A 23,931-nucleotide genomic window follows, 5' to 3' on the forward strand; every position below is an offset into this window, starting at 1 on the left:
CTTGATAAAGCATTTCAAATAACTGCACAAAAGGTTTAGTGAGGTCTGCTTAGTTTTGTTCCAATCTGATCTCAGACTCATACTCATAAAAATCTCAAATAGAAATTGCTTGATTGTGAAGCACAAATATCCATTTCACTTTGCTGGCCTAGTACTGTTGTAAGGTTTCTCAAAAATCATAATTATACAAAAGTTGTACTGAAAGTTATTATATATTATATGTTATTCAAAATGGCCATAACTGTGCTTGTTGTGACAAACTACACAATTACAGTTCTAATTATATTCAGGTCTGCTTAACTGAGCACATCTGAGATGCTGGGAAAAGTCCAGACATGAATTAGATGGTAGGAGAGAGGCATTCTGGTAAGCATCTTTGTCAGAATAGAGTAAGGGTCTCCATCTCTGATCCTGGAAAAGCGTCAGCCACCAGGGTTTTAGGTCATTACTGGTCACTAGGTCACTAGTTTCTGAAAACTTTGAAACCACTTCATGGTGATCAGCTAAGCAGGTGACTTGTTAAATTATATTAGATATAATTTTGGACCCAAACCTGATTGACTTCATAATCTTCACAAACAGGTGACTTATAAAAAAACCTGGACTGTGGCTGCTTTGTAGCAGAGCTCTGTAGTGGGACTGCGATCCAGAGGGTGGTGGAGCATTTTATCTCTGTTGTGGGCAGACTGGCGTAGAACTAATTTACTGCATTATCGGTGGGAACAGGTGGTTAAATATTCAACGATCCGGTATAACACAAGTGTTATCTAATGAAATTCCGAGAACAAGCGCATAATTTGGAAAGAGTATGTTGATGGCACACACAAACTAACACACCCAACCCAGTGCAGACAGCACAGCTGGTCAGGAAACTGTTTTTATTCATAGTAACTTGCAATAAACTAGTGGAAAGATTTAATTTTGTTTCATTTTTTTTATTTAGAGGTCTATACATTAACAATAGGATCATGACCCATGACTTTTTTTCTTGTCCAGAGACTCAACACCACAGTTTGTGGGAAAAACAGTGGCGTAGAAAGACATTCTGCAATGTTTCAGGCAATGTATTGAATTGTTAATGTCAAGTAACAATTGTCAAGGGAACATAAAATATTATCTTGTGGCTTTGGCAGTTAAAAAACAATAAAGTCCTTCTATGGAATACAATATACAAAGTTCTGCTTTCACACTGCTAACAGATAAAAATTAAGCACAAGCAAATGGCCATGCAGATAATGCCTCAGTACTGCTCTAATTGGAAGGAGGCCAACTTATCTTTGCTTTGCAGAAACTTCAAAAACTGACAAAATATTTAAAAACCTTAATGTTTTGTTTTCAATATAATTAAGATACAAATACATCTCTAACATCTGCATTGTTTGTAATTAGAAAAATTACTAAATTAAAAAATACTTATATTATTGAAAGACATTTAAAATCTTCACAGGGTAATAGGCAAATTATTCATGAACTTTGATAAGTGATGCATGTTTTCTGAAAACTAGCATTAAACTCACAAATTGCCTACATTAACTAAAATTCCCCTGTTATACTGAGAAACATGGCAATGGAAAGTGAAATCAACACTTTTAGCACGCAGGAAAGTACCAAAACTGCACAGAACCCCAACAGCACGTCAGGCTCTGTGCAAACTTCACTAGTGAAATGCATGAAATGTAATTTATGATGGCTATGCTAAAATTATTTAAATGTTTTCTTAAACCGGATTTTTTTTTGCAAAACTAATGTTTTAGTTACTGCAGTCCTCACACCAGCATTACCTCTAACAAAATCCTTACCAGTTTATCAGGCAAAGGAGAGACTAAGACTGAAACAAAAGCTGCAAAAGAAACGTCTGGGCTGTGGTTTCATGACCTTCACGTGATCCACAGCTCTTTTCCAATTTCTTTTTGCCAGGCATCGAATTCTCTCTCTCGTGGGAACACTTGGACAGCCCAGAAAGAAAATAATCTCTCTGCAACTCATAATAGCAACACAATACAGAATGGAAAGTTGTTCGGAACTCCAGAAAAGTGAGAATTGAACAAAAGTGAAAAAGAAGCACCTTTAACAAAACTCTTAACGGAATGAGGTTATACTCTCACGCAGACAGGATATGACAGATCAATATCAAGGGATGCAGAAGTGTAGAACATATCACAAAGCCATGTTGTCTTTGGTGATACCCTATTTTTTTCCCCAAGAAAAGGCTGGAGGAGACCCTCAAATCTGTTTGCTACTAATTACCAAACAAGCAACTGTAGGTGGTCCAAATGCCCTTCTCTAATGACAACTATTCTTGTTCTATCTTGTTTTGCTGGGGCTTTTCACCACATCATGTTCACTTAACCTGAACAGAACTGCCGTTCACCTTCCGTGGTGCTGGACATTAGCCTGAATTCTTAATTCTTAATTATCCCACGCAAACACAGACTTTACCATGCAGCATGAAAGGTCTTATTTAGTTTAATTTGAATGTGAAGGGAGTGAGTGAGTTGTGTAGCACAAACTGAAGATCGACAAAATAATACAGGGCATCGTTTAAAGTCAGTTTGCCACAGATGGCCTCTATATGCTGTTCCTAAGGTCGCAAAAAAAATTATGGGTTGGAGGAGGAAGGGGATAGGGCACTCAGTATATTTCCATGTGGTTTACCATCTACTGTGCTGGAGCTGCCTGGCACCCACGTCTGCGAGGAAGAAATCTTTCTATGATAGAAAACAAACGGAAGCCAGGCGTGTTGCCATGACTACATGAACCACAGCACCATGGGAAGAGCGCCTACCTCACCTTGATAAGTAGCACATTTAGGCCCTGACGCACCTTTTCCATTTCAGCATAATAGTATTACAAATCACTAAGAGAGCGAGAGCTTCTGAAATCCAGTTAGCCTTTCTTATTATGCTTGTTTTTATGTTGGATAAAGAACCTCTCATGACAAAAAAAATCCTAAACATGCACAACACACATGCTTTTTCCTTCCAAAACTGTATCTGGCTTCTTAAGTTTAATCACAAAACACTTGTGCAGCTTTACTTTAACTACAACCAAATACAACATCTGACATTTTTATCAAATACATGACCTTAACGGGATTCCTGGGAACATTTTCTTTTAGACCTAATGTGGGTTTTGGTGTTTTTGTGCTGCTCTTCAGCCTGCATACACCACTTGTAACTTGAAAAACAAAAATATTATTTTCTGCCTGCTTATATGTAAATTAAGGTCACTTCTTACAGAAAGCACCTTAGCAATCAGCGTGGTACAGTACAGCTTGTAGGAATCTGATTACTGAAAATTGATCACTTCCTAGATAAGATTCAGAACAAACTGTACAAGATCTTAGAAAATATCTCGCAAATAATTAACATGGGTTCATAAATAAACATCTTTATTTTGGTGAAGAGGTTCAAGTAGGTAGCTGTATCACCATACACAGACTGCAAAAGAACAGGTTAAGGTTTAATCTTTGCTGAAAGGAAGAGAAAAGAGAACACACTTCAGCTGTGGAACCTTCTTCAGGTGTGAGGGAGAGAGGGGAAATAGGAGATAATTAAGGCATGGGGAAACAAAAGACAGGGTAGTTAAGAAAGGGCACGGAGCAGGGGAGAAGGAGCATTGACACTCAGGGAGAACAGGAGGAGAGGTATGAAGTCAAAACCTGCAATTGAATAGACTAGAGGATTTAGCAGTAGAGAGGGGGAAGGTTTGATCCTAGTTTCAGGATAATTTTGGTTTCGGATGTCTTTCTGAAACCCCTCTTGTGAGGACACAGGTGGACAGATCAGTACGATCTTGGCATTAGAGGTGACATGAGGAACTACAGTATCAGTTTGGAGAGATCTTTTATCCTTACAACTCTGAAATGATCCCTCCCAGTCTCCTTCCTGCCTCACCAGTGTAAAGAACTGGGCATTTTCTGCAAGAGACACAGTAAGAACATTTATTTTGTGCTTACCTTTCAGCTGGCTAGTTTACCTCTTGTTCATGACCATCCAGGGAATTCTATTTACTAAGCAGGTTGTTTTTCAAGAAGGTAGAAAGTAAAAAAGGGGGCTGTTTTTTTCTCTGTATACTCAAAAATCTATTTTCTCCATAAAAACTGCCATTTAGAAAAATAACTGTTCTTATAGCTATTTCAGTATATTTTCTCTTGTATTATACACAAGTACTCCTTTTTTAAATTTCCAGTCCATTTTCAGATTTTTGTGGTTACAGCACCTGGTTCACAGAAGCCTTAAGTGCTCATTAACAAATTATTCAGTACTACAGAGAAGGCAATATATACTGATGGAAAAAAGAAACGCAACACCTCCTCCTCCACACTCTGGCCCTCCTGTCTGCATGGAACAGGCTGAAGAGTGACTCATCCGTGAAGAGGACCTGATGCCACTGCTGACGAGTCCATCGCAGCCTCTGTGTGGCCCAAGCCAGTCGGGTGTGAGGTCTAGGAGGTGTGAGGAAAGGGCCTCTGACAGGTCGCCTTGCTCTAAGGCCAGCAGCATGGAGCCTCACAGTCCCGTCACTGATGCGGGCACTGTGTCTACCAGCAGTTTCAGCAGCAGTACGGGTGACAGATCTGAAACGATCTGTCAGATGGACCAGTCGGATGTGTCGGTCCTGCTCTGGTGTGGTCACTTGAGAGCGACTGGATCTTGGACAGTCATCTGTCCTGCTGGTCTGATGAAACCTTCTCTGCAGTCGGGACACAGTGGAGTGGCTTACTCCATAGTGTCTGGCAACACTGGCACATGACATGCCTGCTTGCAGCATGCCAATGGCCCTCTCCCTTGCTTCTGGTGACATTCAGTACTACAGAGAAGGCATTATGCACAGAAAACTGACTAAGTGTGGCCTTTTTCTTAGAGACCTAAGCTTTGAATTAAGGCCTTTTTAAGGGAGACCTGATCAGGCATTGTTTCATCTGGATCTCGTTGGTTAAAAGCGCACCTAACGAGCTTTCGTGTAATTGGCAAGTTGCAATGCCTCACTGCACCAGCTATATTGCTGGTCAGAGGCTTAAAACAAATTGACAACTTTTCATGAAAGTACATAAGCTATAACTATAGTATTCTCATTCCAGAAAATGTTGCATTGCTTTTTTCCATCAGTATATTTTACAAAACACACACTGTTAAAATATATTATTAAAATTTAAAAAAATTAAAATGTGTCAACATTAAATTATTCAGGCCTCTGCTCTGCATAGAAAATCACATTTTTGTGTTCACACAATGGAATAGGATCCTGTATAGAGAAAGCTATATTTAAGAAAAACACAACTATAGGGTTGTTTTTGTAATACTCTCTAATTTGACACAAACTATCATTTAGTCACTTCTGATTATAACTTACTAAGCATTTATCCCAAGACTGGAATCTACACAGAGATTGTAGTAAACAGTGCTTGAAGACAATTCTAGCAATGGTTTGCTTGAAGATGTTCATAAGACATTAACAATTCTAGGCTCTAAAGCCATCAGTGCCTGTAACCAATTTCAACAGTTTTTTATCTGTTTTAAATAAACAAATTAAACAGCCTCTGAAATTGGTGAGAATGGCAGAATCAGTTTTGTTTCCTGGCTCTGCCTAGCACAACACCCACTCAGACTCTGGATTTGGAATTCATGACCATTTTTGTGCTACCTACAGTACAAATCATTATTTTCTCCCTGAAACACCTCTATTAAAACACCAACAGCTGCGCAGCTGTTTGCCGACAACAAAACAGAAAAAAAATGTTTAAATACAAAGACGGGTTTAGAAAGAAGGGAAGATCGCAGGTGCTGAAGGTCTGCAGTGCTTCCTGTTTGGACTTTTTTATCCTCATCATTGCTCTCGTGAAGCCAACCATGCTGGTACAAAGAGCACCACAGCACAATTAAATTTATTGCACTGACTGGACATTAAGCTGCACTGTTTCACAAAAAAATGACTAACAAGGAACCTAATAAATGAAAGGCTAAAGTTTCAGGTGCAGACACTTTTTAATGTGTGAAGGTATAAGAAAAAAATTATCCTCACACAGCTCAGAACTTTTCGGGTACTGAATGATCAATGAACATTTTTAATAATGTTATTTTTAATTTTTTTATAGTCTGAAAATGTGCACTCAAGCTTCCTGAAGTACATCTTTGAGGTAGATTCCGAAAGGAGAAGTGGAGTTTTAAATGAAAGTTGAGGAAGTGATCAAACCTTAATTTTACACACTTCTCCCTCAGCTCAGTGTCAGGCACTTAAGTGCCTACTTTTGCCAGAGAGAATTCCTGTCATCTTCAGCTGTGCTATTTACTCTCTTGCACCTCCAAACTGAATTCCAGTGGTGTTGCCACACCCAGCTAACTCCCTGCCCTGGCCAAACTCTTTTCCACTATCCTCCCTTGAGGCTCCACATTTTCAACCATTCTTCAGTCCCAGATACCAGCACCCCACGCATTTATAACACAGCCTCCTAAGCCTACACTTTCCCGAGCTTTTCTGCAAGGCCCCTACCAGTCACACGAAACCACTCTGCCCACTGGTCCACCACATTCCATATATCAGTCTCTGTCATCAGTTTTCAAGATGTTCCTTTCTTTACAGAGCTGCTTCAAGTTAGTAAAAACAGGTCTTCCATAACATGTCCAGACTCGACCAATTAAAAATGCTCTATTTTTACTTCAGCCATTGTGTTATAGATCTGCTTGTTATACTCAAGACTATTGTCTTAATACAGCTTACTATTATTATTAATAGGTGGCCTGACATTCTTATGCAGAATATACTGATACAACACTGATTTCATGGGTCCATCAATAGTTACAAGCCACCCAGGTGCTGAAACAGTAAAAATCAGTAAAAAACATAAAATTCCTACCAGCATACTTGACGGTCAGGATAATGCTCTTCTGTTGGAAGGAACTGTTTCGTTTTTACCACACAAAATGTTTCTCATTGTGGCCAAAAGATTAAACTTTTTTACTTTTCTGTCCAGAGAACATTCTCACCATAGTCTTGTGGATCATCCTGGTGCTCTTTGATGAACTTGAGACCTGTGGCAATGCTCTTTTTATATGAGCAATGGTTTCTTGTTGTTTATCCTCTCATGAGCTATCCTCTCAGTCTTTTCCTGATGGTTGAGGCAAGACCACTGACATTAGCCACAGCTGGATGATATCCTTAGATGATATTAGATTCTTTGTAACATTCTGGATAATTTAACAGGGTGCTCTAGGGGAACTCTTGCCAGGGTGACTTGTTCAGAGTTATTAGTGGTCAGGGATACTTTAACTTTGAAGACTCTCTGGCAGTAGATGGAAGGAATATTTAGAAATTAACAAATTTGACGCTCACAAGTAGCAAACTACTTTTTATGAGTAGAATTTGAAATAGATTTGAATTTCTGTCAACTAATCTTTTTCATTTTCCACTAACTTGTATGATGAAGACCAAACTTGGATAGTTTCTAAGCATTAAATAGGACAGAGCTACCCAAACTCAGTTCTTGGCTGTCACCCATTTAACCACTTTATTTTAATTATCATATATGCACAGAAATAATACACAGAATACACAAAAATACCCATTCTGTACTTTTGCCTCACATTCAATTTTTGAACAAAAAGCTATTCTGACTTCCTTGTCCCAGTACTTATGGCAGGTATATACAGTACTACATCTATTTCCCTTGGGGTCTTTGATGAGTTGGAGGATGAATGGATTCCTTGGCGCACAGAACATGAATGTGTAATGTAATATTTTCATATAGTCTTTCAGCTGAGGTTAGGCCCATAAGCCTCCAGCCTAACAGTACCCTTACACTATTATGACACTGTTTAAATAACTTGCAATAAAAACAAAACCACTAGTGAGAACTAGGAAAACCAGGGACTTCCAGATCTATGAAACAGTTATCAACAATAGTTACTGTGGTTTTAATATAAGAATAACCAGGCCTGGCCCAAAGCAAATACAAAAACTCGATTGCCTATGATCTTTAGGTTTGTACTGTGTACGTTTTCTTATATGAATCATGGTTTAAATTCTGTTACATCTAATTCACTAGCTGAGATAATATGCAAAGCAGAAATATGAGATATCCTCAGTTTTATTATATCCACCACACGTATTTAAGTGTTAAAATACTCGGAAACTCCAACATTTATTCTTTGGTTAAAACAACCCAAAACCCATGAAGTGTTTTTCAGTGTGTTAGTCACAGTTTCACCATGCAGCCTTAAGTAACCGAACTAAATTTCCCAATTTCCTTATTACAAATAAAACAGATCTGATTATAAAAATGACAAAAAAATGATCTTGCAGTAAACACTACACATTGCCAACTGTTGTTTCAACTTGAAGTATTTTTCCCCACAATCTCAGCAAAAGAAAACTGAAAAAAAGCAATATCCAGCTGGAATCAAAATTTCATTGAAGAATCTGCATTTCAAGGCACAATATATATAAAAAACAAAAATACATTAAGAACTGGATAAAAAAGCCCCTCAGAATAAAAAAAACAGAAATAGAATACAAACTGTAGCTTTTGAGAAAGAAGATTCAACATTTTGCCACCTAGGTTAAAAAAAAGGGAGCACCACAACCCTTTGGATTGCAGATTCAGAAATCTGACAAACAACATGCATCAAGGCCACTGCAGCTCCTCAATATTCATACAAGCGATGAAACTGTACTGATCAGTCTTCATGTCATCAATGGTGTGGAAAAATGGTACAATAGGACAAATAATCTTCCATTTAACCCCTTTTTATAGTGCTTATGTTATTTTTTCCTTTTTGAAATATTTCTGCCTTTTTTTCTTTGAATGCTCTAGTTAACAGTCTATTTTTGAACCTGGTAAATCAAAATATGCATTTGGAATACTGGTCCTGTAGGAGGTTAGGTTCACTAAACTGCAGTAAAATCTTTGTCATTATTCTAAAAAAAATAACTGTGACTTCTGACTGCTAAATGACTAAACATTATAGGGAAATAAATGTGTGAACTATAAAAATGCTCACAACATTACTTTTTAGTAACTTAACTTATATTACAAGTTCCTTTTGCAGCACAGAAAACACAACCCTTCCCATGATTAATTAGGTCAGGCAGCCCCTGAATTCAATTGCAATACCAGTCAAACATTTGCTATGGGGGACTGGTGTCCAGTGTTTAGAAACTCCTATCTGGACACACAAGCAGATGCTTTGCAAATCTGTTTGACCTCCTTTGTAAGAAAACCAAAGACATCTGGACTTCTCAATAATTTCTCAATAACCATGGAACTGTGTCGTGTGCGCTGAAAAATCAGGACGGGTTTTCATATTTTGTATTTTAATACGTGTCGAATACGCAGCCTACGTACTACGATACAGTGCGCGCTAATACTTCAGTGGACACAAGAGATACTCTGTAATTCTATACCACTCTATAGGAATGCGTGCTACGGATGCAAGTGACCAATTGTATTTAAAAGCTACTGTATCTCCAGTAAATAGGGAGAAAGGCGAATGTGCGTGATTTTGGAACAATGCCAAAGTTGTAAACACAGGAATGCATATGTAACGCAACGGGGGCTCCGGCGGGCGCCCTTGCCGCATCTGGTCGGCCCCATCCCGACTGAGGCTCGAACCCGGGACTTCCGCGTCTCTCTGCAGCGACCCAGCCCCGTGAGCTAAAGAGAGATCTCTATCCAGCCCAGTAGCTGTAGTCCTGCTATCATAGGGAAGGGCGGTGACGTCACCTGCTCTGGTACGCCGGCTCTTACACAGTACCTGACGGCCGTAAGCGTTACACTCTCCCCCGCTTAAATCGCCGTCCCCGGCGAAGGGCTATCCCACCCCGCTTCTGACACCAATGTAACGCAACGGGGGCTCAGGCGGGCGCCCTTGCCGCATCAGGTCGGCCCAAAGTATAGGTGGCTCGAACCCGGGACTTCCGTGTCTCTCTGCAGCGACCCAACCCCGTGAGCTAAAGAGAGATCTCTCTACAGCCCAGTAGCTGTAGTCCTGCTATCATAGGGAAGGGCGGTGACGTCACCTGCTCTGGTACGCCGGCTCTTACACAGTACCTGTCGGCCGTAAGCGTTACACATAGAAATACGTGCTACGAACGCAGGTAATCTTGTGAGCACAGGAAAGCGTGATAACAGAAAAATATTTAAGAACTGTTCTAATTTGAGAAAAATACACCGAACGTCTCTGTGTTTCGCTCCCATGCGCATGAAATAAAAACTTTAAATACGGAAATAAAAAACGGAAACGCGGAAAAATACAAGCTTGCGGATTGCTAAAGCAAGTAAGCTACACTATTTTTGAAGAACCTTATTTACCGTTGGCAAAAGAGCTGACACGTATTATGTGTAGAGAAAAAGCTGCTAAACAGCTCGACCTGCTGCCCCCCTCCCCCTGAAAGACACAGTCATTCATAGAATTATTGATATGAAGGATTATATCAAAAGTACACTGATAGAGCGCGTTAAGATGAACAGATGTTTTTCACTGCAATTAGATGAGTCTGTAGTCGATTTGGCCAATTTGCTCGTTTACGTTAGATACGAGTTTGAGGGCATGTCCCATGAAGACTTTCTGTTCTGTAAACCGCTACCAACAGGAACTACAGGAGAGCACATATTTCAGCTTCTGAATGAATTTATCGAAGAGAATGGCCTCGACTGGATAAAATGCGTCTGAGTTTGTACAGACGGCGCTAGAGCAATGCCAAGCCGACATAACGGTGTAGTTGCACGAATTAGAGAGGTTGCTCCAGAAATTAATGTACGCATTACAACATCCACCGCGAGACCTTTGCCGTCAAGAAAATGCCTGACGATTTAATATCTGTTAGACTCTGTTGTATCAAGGCTCGAAAAATTAATTCACATCTGCTTTGCTCAACTAAACAGGCTCACCCCTCTCACTGAAATGGTGCTTTTTTATTAGTTGTTGTTAATGTTTTTTTTTCTGTAAAACACTTTGAGAAGCCACCTTTAAAGGCGCTATATCAAATAAAGTTTATTATTATAATATTTATTATATGTATGTGTGAGTGTGTGCACGTGCGCTCATGTTGGTCATTGAGAATTTCTGGGGTTCCTATGAGATGATGACTTGTAGGTGGTACTTGGATGCTTTGGTTGGATAAGGGGTGGTACTTGGTCCAAAAAGTTTGAGAACCACTGGAATATAGAATTAAATTATCACCTGGCTCTCTTACAGAGAAAATGGGTGTTTAATAATTTGCAATTCAAAGTCATTAATATTCTCTATTTCTGTGTGACTGGATTTCCCAGGGTTTACTGTATGAGCTCAATACACCAAAGAGATAACATCACATGAGATGCTTTTCGCAACATAGTTTACATTGCCTCTATCATTCTTTCAAACACTTTCTTTTGGATAAAAGTGTCACTCCTTCTGCCTATCAAGATAAATCTACTTTAAAATGGACTTAAATAAGACCTACTACACATTAGTTTAAACAGGACGGATTCCCATCTAGACAACTGATATGCACTTCAAAAAACGATAACGTTTTCATGATTACTTTTCAAGCAATGTGAAAGTCATACTCTCAGTGTCAGGTAAACTCTACTGAAACACAGCATTCATAGATAGATAAATAGATAGATAATACTTTATTAATCCCGTAGGGAAATTGATGGCCAAGAACAAGAAATATTGCCCTGATGAACAATTATTCATTTTCTTCTGCTTCACGGTCTGAATAAAGGACAACATAATTACTGTATGTTCTAAATTTCTCCCTTCTGCAAAATGGTTAGGGGAAAAGAGCACCCCTCTGTGTAATGAAAATTCCTTACCTTCCACGGGAATGTGTAGTAGAAACAAGATCCAAAAGGCGGCTCTCTCCATAGCTTAACAAGACTGGGACAACAAACATTTTCCAGAAAATGCCTGCAGACAAAAAAATGCCAATTTTTTAAAAAAAATATGTTTTTTGACAGGACTTTGATGGAACAAAGCTAATAAAAAAGATAGTTCAAGTACAGTAGGTAACTGCATTAGCACGCTTAGGCTGCAAAGGAACAAGTAAAGGCTTATTACATGCTGAAAAGAGAAGAAAAGAAATACAAATGTTTCGGCTGAGGAGCCTTCTTCAGGTGGACACACACAGTATAGGAAAAACTACAATGCTTTTAAGGAATAGTAAGCAATATTACATAAACCATGACCTGGGAAGAGATTTTAAGAGCAGTTTAGGCTTTTTAAGCTGTTTCAAAATGGGTCCTCCTGTCTGATTTGAGGACATCACAACTTATTCCCCACATTTCCCCGCAATTCCCCACAAGGAGTGGTTCTGAAATCCGGAAGAAAAAGTAAAAAATGCTAAGTTTCATAGCTTTCAAGCAGATGACAGTGTCATGAAATTCTGCAGAAGCAAAGCATAAATTCTGCAGACGTAAAGCAATGTTACAAAACATACAGTATGATAAGGAACTACAGTTAGCAGTTACTCAAACTTATTAGTGTAGCCACCTTGTTTTATGCAGCAAAAGACTTGTCAAAGCTTGAAATAAAAAAAAATGCCTTACTTCACGCAAGAACAAAATCCATAGCTCAAATTCAGATTTTCAGGAGAAGATGCTTTACAGGTTTGGAGCTACTTTTTAACAATGTATTTTGAAATCAGGTCACAGATCCCCCTTTTTCAATCCAAGCAATTTAAAATCAGAGAAGAAAATGTAGGTCTTAGTTCATGGAGCAGTATTAAAATTAAATTTAGAATGCCTGGCAAGTAGAGAGCTGTTGCCTGTGATGATTTCGAAAACATGAGAAAAATGAGAAAACATTGCTCAAGTAATAATTTTGGTGTTACACACAAGACTTTTTCTCATGCTCTACAGTCTTTGCTTGTGGTTATTTCCTTTCATCCTTGTATATAATGATCTTATTGCACAGCTTTGCAGATCCTCCTTGTCTGGGTGGTGTCTGGATTGTTCATTCCACTTTGCCACATTATATTTGTCAAGTAAATACCATGCATGGTGGAACATTTAAGCAGAGATGGAAAACACAGCTGTACTGGTGGTTCAGTGGTAGAATTCTCACCTGCCAAGCTGAAGACCTGAGTATGATTCCAGCAGCCATATCACCCTGCAACTCACAACTGGCTGAACAACACTGAAGCTAAGCAGGTGTGAGCCTGGTCAATACCTGGATGGGAGACCTCCCGGGAAAAACTAAGGTTGCTGCTGGAAGAGCTGTTAGTGGGGCCAGCAGGGGGCGCTCACCCTGTGGTCCATGTGGGTCCTCATGCCCCAGTATAGTGATGGGGACACTATACTGTAAACAGGAGCCGTCCTTCTGATGAGACATAAAACTGAGGTCCTGACTCTCTGTGGTCATTAAAAATCCCAGGGTGTTTCTCGAAAAGAGTAGGGGTGTAACCCTGGCGTCCTGGCCAAATTTCCCATTGGCCCTTACTAATCATGGCTTCCTAATAATCCCCATCTATGAATTGGCTTCATTACTCTGCTCTCCTCCCCACTGAGAGCTGATGTGTGGTGAGCGTTCTGGCGCACTATGGCTGCCGTTGCATCATCCAGGGGGGGCTGCACATTGGTGGTGGTGGAGGAGAGTCCCCATTACCTGTAAAGCGCTTTGAGTGGAGTGTCCAGAAAAGCGCTATATAAGTGTAAGCAATTATTATTATTATTATATTATTATTATTATTATTGATTCACACCCCATCCTTATTGCTATTATGGGAATAGGGAATAGGAACTCCAATCATGCTGATAAAACTGAACCCTAACTTCTTTCAAGAAATGGCTGGATGAGATAACTAGATCCATTATTTACTAACTGCCACATGTATGTGTAATCTTCCGTTATAAAACCGATCAATGAACTGAAGGGCAAAGAACCAGGACCTCACTGAAAGACTGCTACTGTGCATACAGGACTTGTGATACTTTAAATAACATTTAACATTTGTTAAATATAATTTAGTTTAAATTATTCATTAGAAGCGTATAATACTTTGCGTTCCTTAAACACACCATGAACAGTCTATAACCAACAATACTGTCAGCCAGACTCTTTTAAAATATGAAAGCATGGAAAGATAATAAGTTAACTTTGTGTAGCTTAGTATAACCACACTCCTGGAGTGGTCAGCAGTTTCCTAGTCTAAAAAAAAGTAATTTGCCTTGTTTTACATTCTTTTTTGGAATAAGAATTTTGAAACTAGTTTGTTCAACAAAAGAACTTCTCTTTACTAGAATTCAAAAGTAGTTATCTAAAGCAGAAACTTCTGAAATCTAACTTGTGGTCATCAGACCTGCTGCCTCACAACTCTTGGTCCCAGCTTTTGATTCTGAGCTGTGGGTCTTGTGTGGGGAATTTGCATGTTTTTCCCCAGACTATTTGCGTTCTCTGTGTACTTCTCTGTTTTTCCCCAAAGTACAAACACATGCTGTCCACATTAACTGGGTTTCCTAATTGCTCTGCAAATCGTATGCATGTTTGAGAGGATGCATACATCTGCCCTGTAATGGACTGACGTCCTGTCCATTGAGTATTCTGCCTTGTAGCTTGTGATGGACTGATGTTCTGTGCAAGGGTGCAAGCAAGATTTGTGCATGTGCTCCATGATGGACTGGTGTCCTGTCCAGGGCGTGGCTCCTGCCTTGTGCCTAGTGCATGCAGGGTTAGGCTCTGGGTCAAGGTGACCCTGTGACGTGAGAGACTGCTGCGTCTTCTGTTTCACTGAAACTTGTCCGAAGCAAAATTACCAGTGCTGCTGTACAAGCCACTGGATTCACGCTTTACAGAATGGATCACACACCTGATATTACCAGCGAGGAAAAAGGAGGTGCTTTATGATTAATAGGTTTGGTGCACTGATATAGAGATTCTCAAATCTTCTAATCTGGAACACCTCACTATCAAATGTCACCCTGACTGCTGATTATATTCGTATGATTGCCAATGCTGAAGTGAGCTGTACAGCATCAGCAGAAAATATGAAAACATGCACACAGAAGCTGTCTCTATCTTGGCAAGGCACTGTAATCTTTAAAAAGTACAATTAAAGTTCTTTCAGCAAATCTCTGTTCCCACAAGCTGCAATAACACACCAGATCACTGCTACGCTACCTTTAGAGGAGAATACCACTCCATCTCACATCCACGCTTTGGAAAGTCTGACCACGTCGCCGTGCTCCTTCTTCCTGTTTACAAACAGAAGCTAAAGAGTGCACCACCTGAGGTAAAGATGATAACAAGCAGGAACTCACAGACTGCTTTGAAATGACTGATTGGTGTGTACTCCAAGATTCCTCCACTGACCTTAAGTATACAGAGGTGGTCACATCCTACATCAATTACTGTGTGGACAGATGTAGTCCTACCAGGAAGATCCAGATATATCCCAAAATCATGGATGAACAAAGACATTCACAATCAACTTTCAATCAGGAGACACAGAACTGTACAAAATTCAAGGTATGACCTGGAGAGAGCCATCAAGCTAGCAAAACAGGATTACAAGGACAGATAAGAAAAACAGTTTGGGGGCACCAACTCAAGCTGCATGTTGCAAAGGTTGCAGACTATCATGAACTATAAAGGCAATGTTAACAAAATTTCCTCCACTGGAAATATCTAACAGATGACCTGAGCCTCAAAGTGGGTGTAGAAGGTATACAGAACACCAAGTCCGACATCAAGGCTCCCAACAAACCATAAAATCAGCTGGCCCAGACAGTGTTTTCTCTCATGTCTTTAAAACCTGCGCAGGTCAGTTATTTCCTGTATTTACAGGTATTTTTAATCTCTGTATCTGTCAGTCATATCAGAATGCTTCCAAAAATCCAGATTCCTTACTAACCCATCAACGAATCTAAATATGAAGAACATGGTAAAATTCCAAACCTTTTTTAATTGCGTTGTTGTTTTATGTTGGTTTTAAGGCCATAAGAACAGTCACAAGCAAGATGAAGCCATTCAGTGCATCTAGCTCAGCTGTACACACATTTTGGAATTTTGTTTTTGATCAGTGTTGGATGCTTTAGAGAGGAAGAAGCATCTCTCCTTGATGAAAGAGATTTCTCAATCAGCTAATGGAAAGACTGCAGATATTATTATAGTCTAAAGCAAAGCAACTTGCTTGAATCCTCAAAATTTAAACTGAGGACCACTGTGGCAAAGAATCGATTTAATCTAATTTATAACTATGTCACCCATATGTCAAGGGTGAAGCGACAAGCCTCATTTATAAGACTTCCAGAACAAAGTCTCTTTTGTTGGAGTGATGGATTATTAATGCAAAACTGAACAAACAGTAGTCTTCACTGTCCTCTGATCACTCTTGTGGTGGGAGGAGACACCCAGCTCAGCAGAGGAAGAGTATGTTTTTCAGGTAAGATACCACCAGGTACTCATGATTTGGTTGGCTTGTTTATGAAAATAAGGCCAATTTGTGCTATGGCTTTATTTTCATAAACATAAAACAAGCCAAACACATTAAAACTGAACTTACAAGCTTCAATTCACACAGAGAGGATTTCTTTTTTCACTTATGAAGCAATTTCATCCCACTCAGTTTAGAATTAAGCACATATAGAAGGGCAATGAAAGGGGCAAATGGAGGTCCTTATCTTGAACAGTCTGTGTGTGTTGAACTACAACCTGCTGCCAACTTGATCAGTCAGACAAACACAACAAGCCAGGTGACTTTTAAAAATCAGGAAGGGCAGGCTCCAGGTGCTCCAGGTGTGAACAGATGCTGTATAATGCATAACATCGACTTGGAAAGACCAACTGACTGCTATAGGGAGTGAGAGTAAACAATATTTATATCAGTAAGCAGAATAGCTGCCTGGATCATTCATTGGTTGGGCCCTAAAAGAGTTTAGTCACTGCTATGGAGTTAGACTTTTTATGTCTTTTTTATTTTATGTTTGTATTCTCTGTGCACTGTAATAAAAGCACTTTTTCACCTGTACCCGAACTCACAGCTTTGAACAAAATATAAGCTTTATAAAAATAGTAACTAATAAAAACATAAGCCCTAAGAAATCTTTCTGTGAATAAATAAACAATTTAAGGGCATCTCAGTGTCTACCAAACCTCATTAAATATTTTTTAAGCTTCAGTTAGTCTTGCCCATCTACTGGGTGCAAGTTTCTCTAGCCATGTACTGCATGAACTCTGAGAGTGTAATAGAAGTGCTGATAAACTGTGCAGATTTAAAGTGGATTTGCTGGTTCTCCAAAGAAGAGAAAATGTTATCCCATCCTGCATTCCAGCCAGAGAAGAGAAGGAAAAAAAACACACCCAAAGAGGGCTTCACAGCCAACAAATTGTCTCTTTTCTTCTCTTCTCTTTCCAGGATGGAATAAACCTTTACTTGTTCCTTTGCAGCCTCCACATGCTGACACAGCTCCCTACTTGAACTTTATTTTAAAACTACTCTTTGTAGTAGAAAATCCCTAGTTACCTTATTGTTACATCAATCAACAACAATAATAATACAAAAACTACAAGAGGAATACATAATTGTGTCTACATTTTATGTATCTTTATATGTATTTTATGTATGTTCATATTATTAACATATATAACATGTTAAATACGTATTGTAAACATAAAGCCCAAATTAAGTCTTACATTTTTATATGTTTTAATCACATATTTTAAACAACTTCCTATAGAGAGAGAGAAACAGCTCAGGTGTATTAAGAGAGTTAACTGTATAAAAAAGGACTCACTAAGGTTAGCCTACAGTATGTATTCCTGGATGGGATGGGATAGAAAACAGAAAAACTATTCCTACAGTAGGTAGGAAAAAAAACTAGAAAAAAAGCAGCTACATGTTAACCTACAGTATTAACACACAGGGCTGGCCCTAGCTTTCTGGGGGTCCTAATTAAGACCTTGGAAAGGGGCCCCTCCCGATCACTATTTGCACATACACTACTATTATCAGCTCCCACACCAACCTTATTTTACTAGTTAGAACTTAGAAATTAATTATATAACTAGAAAACTTTTATTAACCAGCTTTTAACACATAATAAATTATAACATTAACACAGGTTACACATTTAACAAAAATAAGGTATTTTAAAATTGAAAGTAATAAAAATGATCATTAATAACAATAAATAATAATAAACAGGATCTCCTTTACTCCCAAATTTTAGCAAATCATCATTTACAAATTACCATATTGAAACCTTTGTAGAAATGAATTGCAGAAATAAATATGAAATCAAGAAATAAAAAGTGTACACAATAACAAGGGAGAAGAGATCAGTAAGGCTGGGCAGAAGGAAAATTTTTATTTAAAAAAGTTCTATAAATCATAATTATTTTCACTTATTTATTACATTTGATTATTTATCGACCTCAGCTATGTTGTAATCAACTTGAACTTTGAAAAGGAAGGAAAACAATGCCTTTTAATGCCGATTACGTGTAAATGATGAGCAATCTTTTGTACTGTACATGTGCTTTCATGCTTTCGTTTGGTCATAATCCACAGCTGCAAAAGAAAGAGCTGTTTAAGGGAATTTGTCAATCACATTTGAAGTGAAAAACCCTATCATAAACACTAGAAACATTCTGGGAGGACACGATGCGTTCTTTCAAACAAGTGATGTACCTACATATTTGGATTTGGATTAAATATTTGGATTAAATGTGCATGGAAGAAATCCCCCCCAAAAAATCCCATTTAAAACGGGTCACAGTCGTTGCCTACGTTGTCTAATCTAGGTTAACAGTGAAAAATACGCATTGCATATACATTTTGAATTCTCATGCTGGAAAATTATTCATGTTCATTAAAAACAGCACGAGGCTCTCCAGCATTTACTCCTAGTGACGCCCGTTTTATATTGTAACGCAACGGGGGCTCAGGCGGGCGCCCTTGCCGCATCAGGTCGGCCCCACACTGTCCGGGGCTCGAACCCGGGACTTCCGCGTCTCTCTGCAGCGACCTAGCCCCGTGAGCTAAAGAGAGATCTCTCTTTAGCTCACGGGGTTGGGTCGCTGCAGAGAGACGCGGAAGTCCCGGGTTCGAGCCACCTATACTTTGGGCCGACCAGATGCGGCAAGGGCGCCCGCCTGAGCCCCCGTTGCGTTACATTGGTGTCAGAAGTGGGATGGGATAGCCCTTCGCCGGGGACGGCGATTTAAGCGGGGGAGAGTGTAACGCTTACGGCCGTCAGGTACTGTGTAAGAGCCGGCGTACCAGAGCAGGTGACGTCACCGCCCTTCCCTATGATAGCAGGACTACAGCTACTGGGCTGGAGAGAGATCTCTCTTTAGCTCACGGGGCTAGGTCGCTGCAGAGAGACGCGGAAGTCCCGGGTTCGAGCCCCGGACAGTGTGGGGCCGACCTGATGCGGCAAGGGCGCCCGCCTGAGCCCCCGTTGCGTTACAATATTATAACAACTCGCAGAGCCAGTCAGCACGCTCTCGAGCACTCACCCCTTCTCTCTCTGCAGTCTTTGGACGCCAGAACAGAAGGAAGCTTATTCTTCGTTTCATTTCAAAGTGGAATGACTAAACAAAAATTCCCGGAAAAACATCTTTGAATCCTTCTTATTTTACACAATTCGCTTTCTAATCTTACAGCAATTCGATTAGGCACTCACAAGATACCTACGCAATACAACATGACGGCCGCACAGCTGCGTGAAGCGAGTAACACTGTAAACATACGAAGTGGTTTCCTATTGGCTGAAGAAGGCTTCACAGCCGAAGCGTTTTCTCGCTTCTGTTTTTTTAGCGTAGGGGTAAACCTATTACTTGTTCCTCTTCAATGAAAGTGCTGCTTACTCTGCTGTAGATAGAGACTAAGATAAAAAAAAAACATTTAATGTATAGTACTATTAAATGTGAGCCAATGGCTGGAAAAACACTGAGACATGGTTGCAGTCACGATAAACAGCCACAGACCAGAGAGGCAACAGAAAGGGGATTTTTGCCGTGTGTGCACCCTGGCGACTAGTCAGCTGTTAGTGTTAGGCAGGTTATAGGTTATAGCGGTAGTTCAGGTTAACAGAATGATTATCGTGTTGTTTTAACGCCTGTACTATGTAAAGCACTGCCCGTGGCCGGTGACAGGGAGCCCTCTGTCACAGTGATACTCAGCAAATATTGAATTAATTCATCCATCCGTCTCCCAGTACTGATCTCCTGTACTGATAAGTGTCTTGTTTCTTGTACACGTATAGTGTAGAAATTAACAACCCAGGACGACGATGTGACACTCGAACAAACACTTTTTGTTTCCACAAAATAAAATGCTTTCAAGTTCTCTAGCATAACACCTACTCCCTTCCTGTACTTATTGTAAATATTTGTATGCATCAGCTGTGAAACTGCATGTTGATTGGTGGAGGGCTAAACGGGAATAAGAGTTGCTCAGGGTAACAGGCCATGGTGAAAGTAGGAGCTAACTTGTTCGGAGTTACAGGTTAAATAATAAAGAAACAGTGTGCTTCATATGTTTCCATCTTTTCAATGAGGTGTGTGTGAAATTAAATTTTAAATCAACCCAACACTTTGAGCCACAAGCTGACATGCTCACCCTGTGTTTCATTGCATTTAGAAAGAAATGACTGCAGAAACTGTAGACCACTTCCACTTAATATTTTATTTAAAATACTCTAGTGTCCATATAGTAGGAATCATATTATCTAATGAATATTTGATAATAATTAACTTATTTTATATAGCACCTTTAAAGGTGGCTTCTCAAAGTATCATTACAGAATGATAACAACAACAATGAAAAAAACAACATTCACAACTAGAATACACAATGGGGTACTGAGCAGAGGAGTAAAGAATGGAGCCAGTTAAGTAAAGGCTCTTCTAAAGAAGAAGGTTTTGAGTCTGGATTTGAAGGAGTTTAGAGAAGGTGACTCTCTGATATCCTTGGGCAGAGAGTTCCAGAGCTCTGGGGCATAACAAGAGAAGACCATACAGTGTAGACGGGCTTGGGGGACAGAAAGGAGACCAGAATTAGAAGAGCAAAGGTTGTGAGGTGGGGAGTAGGATAATAGTAGTAGAGACAGGTACTGAGGTGACAAGCCATGGAGAGCCTTATAGATGAGCACGAAGATTTTTAAGTCAACATGAAACTTGACAGGAAGCCAGTGCAAGGACTCCAGGATAGGAGTAATGTGATCACTTTCACTAGACCTGGTCAAAATTCTGTCCGCCGAATTGTGAACATACTGGAGATAGCTGAGGCCATGTGATTTTAAAAGCTGACCAAGCGGAAACATGTAAATGCTGAAAAGTAGGTGCAAAAATTATAGTTGTCTTGACTACTACTTGTACAGTACATTCATTTGCATGTAGTGTGAATAGAATTTGTAAATTCACACAGCCCTGAGGGGCACCCGCACTAAGAAATCGTAACTCAGAGAGAGTATTGACTATGACATACAGTGTACAGTTTGTTAGAAATGATATTAGGATTAACACACATCTACAGTACTCCAGCTTGTTAATAAAAAGATGTGGCTGCAGTGTATTAAAAGCAGAGCTGAAATCAACAAACAGCAGTCGCATATAGTCATTGGGGCTATCTTGATGTTTAACAAGATGCATAATGTTGCTAATGCATCAGTGGTAATCATAGGATATTGCATATCAGTGAGAAAGTGTGGTAATAATAAAGAAAATGTATGTTATAATCAGAGGTTGTGCTCTACAGTCCTTCTAGTTTAAAACAATATCAGGTCAGAGAGAATGAAGGCTTTGAACTTCACTGAAGGCACAACAAACTATTAGTACCAGAAACATTAACTGGCATCTCTGTCACTGCCAGACTAGACAAGATCTGTAGTCTGTTTGCAAGTTCATGTGATATAAGTACTACACTTTGGTTATAACGTATTCTATGTGAAACATGAAAATTAAATGAATGTCTGTTAATATTCATCTTTCCTATGCATATTGAAGGATGTGTATTCAGTAATAATAAATATAATTATTATTATGGATCAAATTAATTCAAACAACAAATAATGCTAAAATAATTATAGTAAGCGTGTAGCTGTGAAGGGGAGGAACCGTTTTAAAATCGGGTTAATGGTTCCATCTTGTGGCACAAGCAGGTAATACTCTCCTTCGGGCCCTTTTTGTTTTCTTTCGGACTGAGAAAATGATGCTAACTACTCCAAATACATTAATTTCGCGTGCATTGCTTTCTTAACTCTTTATCTAGCATTGTGATATTATGGTGATTTTCATGATGGTCTGAATGTTTATCCATTATTTATTGTTGTGTTGGATTGTTTATTTATTTTTTATTTATAATTTATATTTAATTATTGTAACGCATACGGCCGACATTACAGGTTGTGCGAGCCGGCTTTGAAGGCTTTGAACTTCACTGACCTGCTGTAACCTGTTGCTACTGTAGCTTTTTCAAAAATACAACAAAATAGGGAAATGTAATACATTCTAAAAAGACAATTATTACAGTATTTCTTTTTTGCCTGCTACGCGGTCCGTGTAATTTTTTCTAAGCTTTGATTAAAAAATAAGTGACTGGTAAAAACTCCCCCATCAGGTCGTATTCTGCTTCCACACTGGGTGGACAGATTCTACAAGAATTACTGCAGTGGATCGTGGGAAAGAATTTAGAATTCACATGGTGCATACATATGATGACATAATCTTTCGTACGACTAAATGTATCATATTTTGTGTACAAATATGGCCGGATAAGTTGCTATCGTTTTTGGACGTTGGTGGAGGGAAGAACAGAAGACGCAATGCTTCATGAAGTATTTACACTAGACGTGATTCCACATTAAGGAGATGTGACTCCTGCTGCTCTTCATCGGGTTTTTAATTACATTGTGACCTTTTGTGAACTTGTGCACTCAAGCTGTAGAGCAGCCTTGTGGGGCAGATTAATGAATGAATGACCTCTGGGTATGGAGGACCAAGAGTAAACAGTGAGATGAGCTGGGTGAAAAAGGAATGTTTGATAACAAAGCAGAGACTTTGTTAGCAGTTATTTTCTTTAAGGACATTGACCCACCAGCTGTTACTTTATATTTATTGTTTGCACCCAGAACCCACAGACCGGTGAACAAATGCATTTTCTGTTTATACCCCCAAACTCCTGGGTTTCGCCAGGATTCAACAGGTTAACACGCTTCACCAGCCGAGCTCAATCTACTGTGTCACTAGTGAAGAGATTTAGTGTTTGTTACAGTCAAGGTTATTCGAGTGATGAGAGATCAGTTCATCAAAGGGGCTCCAAGAACTTTTCAATCAGCATTCAAATTCAGAATACTTTTTTTAAAGGAGGAGGAGTGAAATTTCTTTTGATGCATAGTATTAAAAATACAGCAATTGCAGTGGGGTTTTTTTGCTTCTGTTTTTATCAGCATGCAAAAATGGTGAACAAAGAGGTGCTATTAACAAGCTCAGACTGCTGGCTCCTGTATGCTCCCTTCATTGTTCTTATGCAGGATTGTCTCCTTTCTGTTATTACACTGTGCATGTGCTTCCCTCGTGTCACCAAACACCTGTGCAACTAACGCCCAACAGTCTATTAACTGGTAAACTGGGGATGTTGGAGGGGGACACACCTGCTGTCACCGCATTGTGCTTAACTCTAGGGAAACAATATCTGGATGTGTGTCTTTCTAGAAGAAAAAAACCTTTGTGAAGGTGATTAATTGACTGAGAACAGGAACAAGACCCAATCTAATCTTTATGGATTTATCTTTGGAGCTTCATACATTTCTGTGTTGTGCTGGCCTGTGATACTAAACTCAGTATCACAGTGTAATATAACTTTCATCATACTATGTATTTTACTTACTCTCTCACTTTATCTTGCAATTGATCACCATTTCGCAATGAGGAAAAATGTTCTTCCTCATTTTCTCGCTATCCCTGCATTCCTCTCTGGTGTAACATTTGGTTGCATGAGGTACGA

General features: G+C 39.4%; 1 protein-coding gene across 4 annotated transcripts in view; it reads right to left on the minus strand.

The window, feature by feature from the left end:
- The window catches only part of LOC148835918 (nectin-1-like), a 34,170-nt gene extending 14,502 nt beyond the window's left edge, over positions 1–19,668 (minus strand). Inside the window, exons 1-2 of one of the 4 annotated variants that reach the window (XM_088914843.1) lie at positions 19,443–19,668; positions 11,801–11,894 (exon numbers count right to left, since the gene is read on the minus strand). In XM_088914843.1, coding sequence (XP_088770969.1) covers positions 11,801–11,852 — 52 coding nt within the window. In that variant the 5' untranslated portion in view covers positions 11,853–11,894; positions 19,443–19,668. Of the gene's footprint in view, positions 1–11,800; positions 11,895–12,172; positions 12,268–12,532; positions 12,586–19,442 lie in introns of those variants that run through there. The other 3 variants (XM_088914839.1, XM_088914841.1, XM_088914840.1) reach the window with 3 other exon arrangements.
- Between the last annotated feature and the right edge of the window lie 4,263 nt (positions 19,669–23,931).

Source organism: Atractosteus spatula, chromosome 4 (genome assembly GCF_055471065.1).
Source record: "Atractosteus spatula isolate fAtrSpa1 chromosome 4, fAtrSpa1.hap1, whole genome shotgun sequence".
Lineage (NCBI taxonomy): Eukaryota > Metazoa > Chordata > Actinopteri > Semionotiformes > Lepisosteidae > Atractosteus > Atractosteus spatula.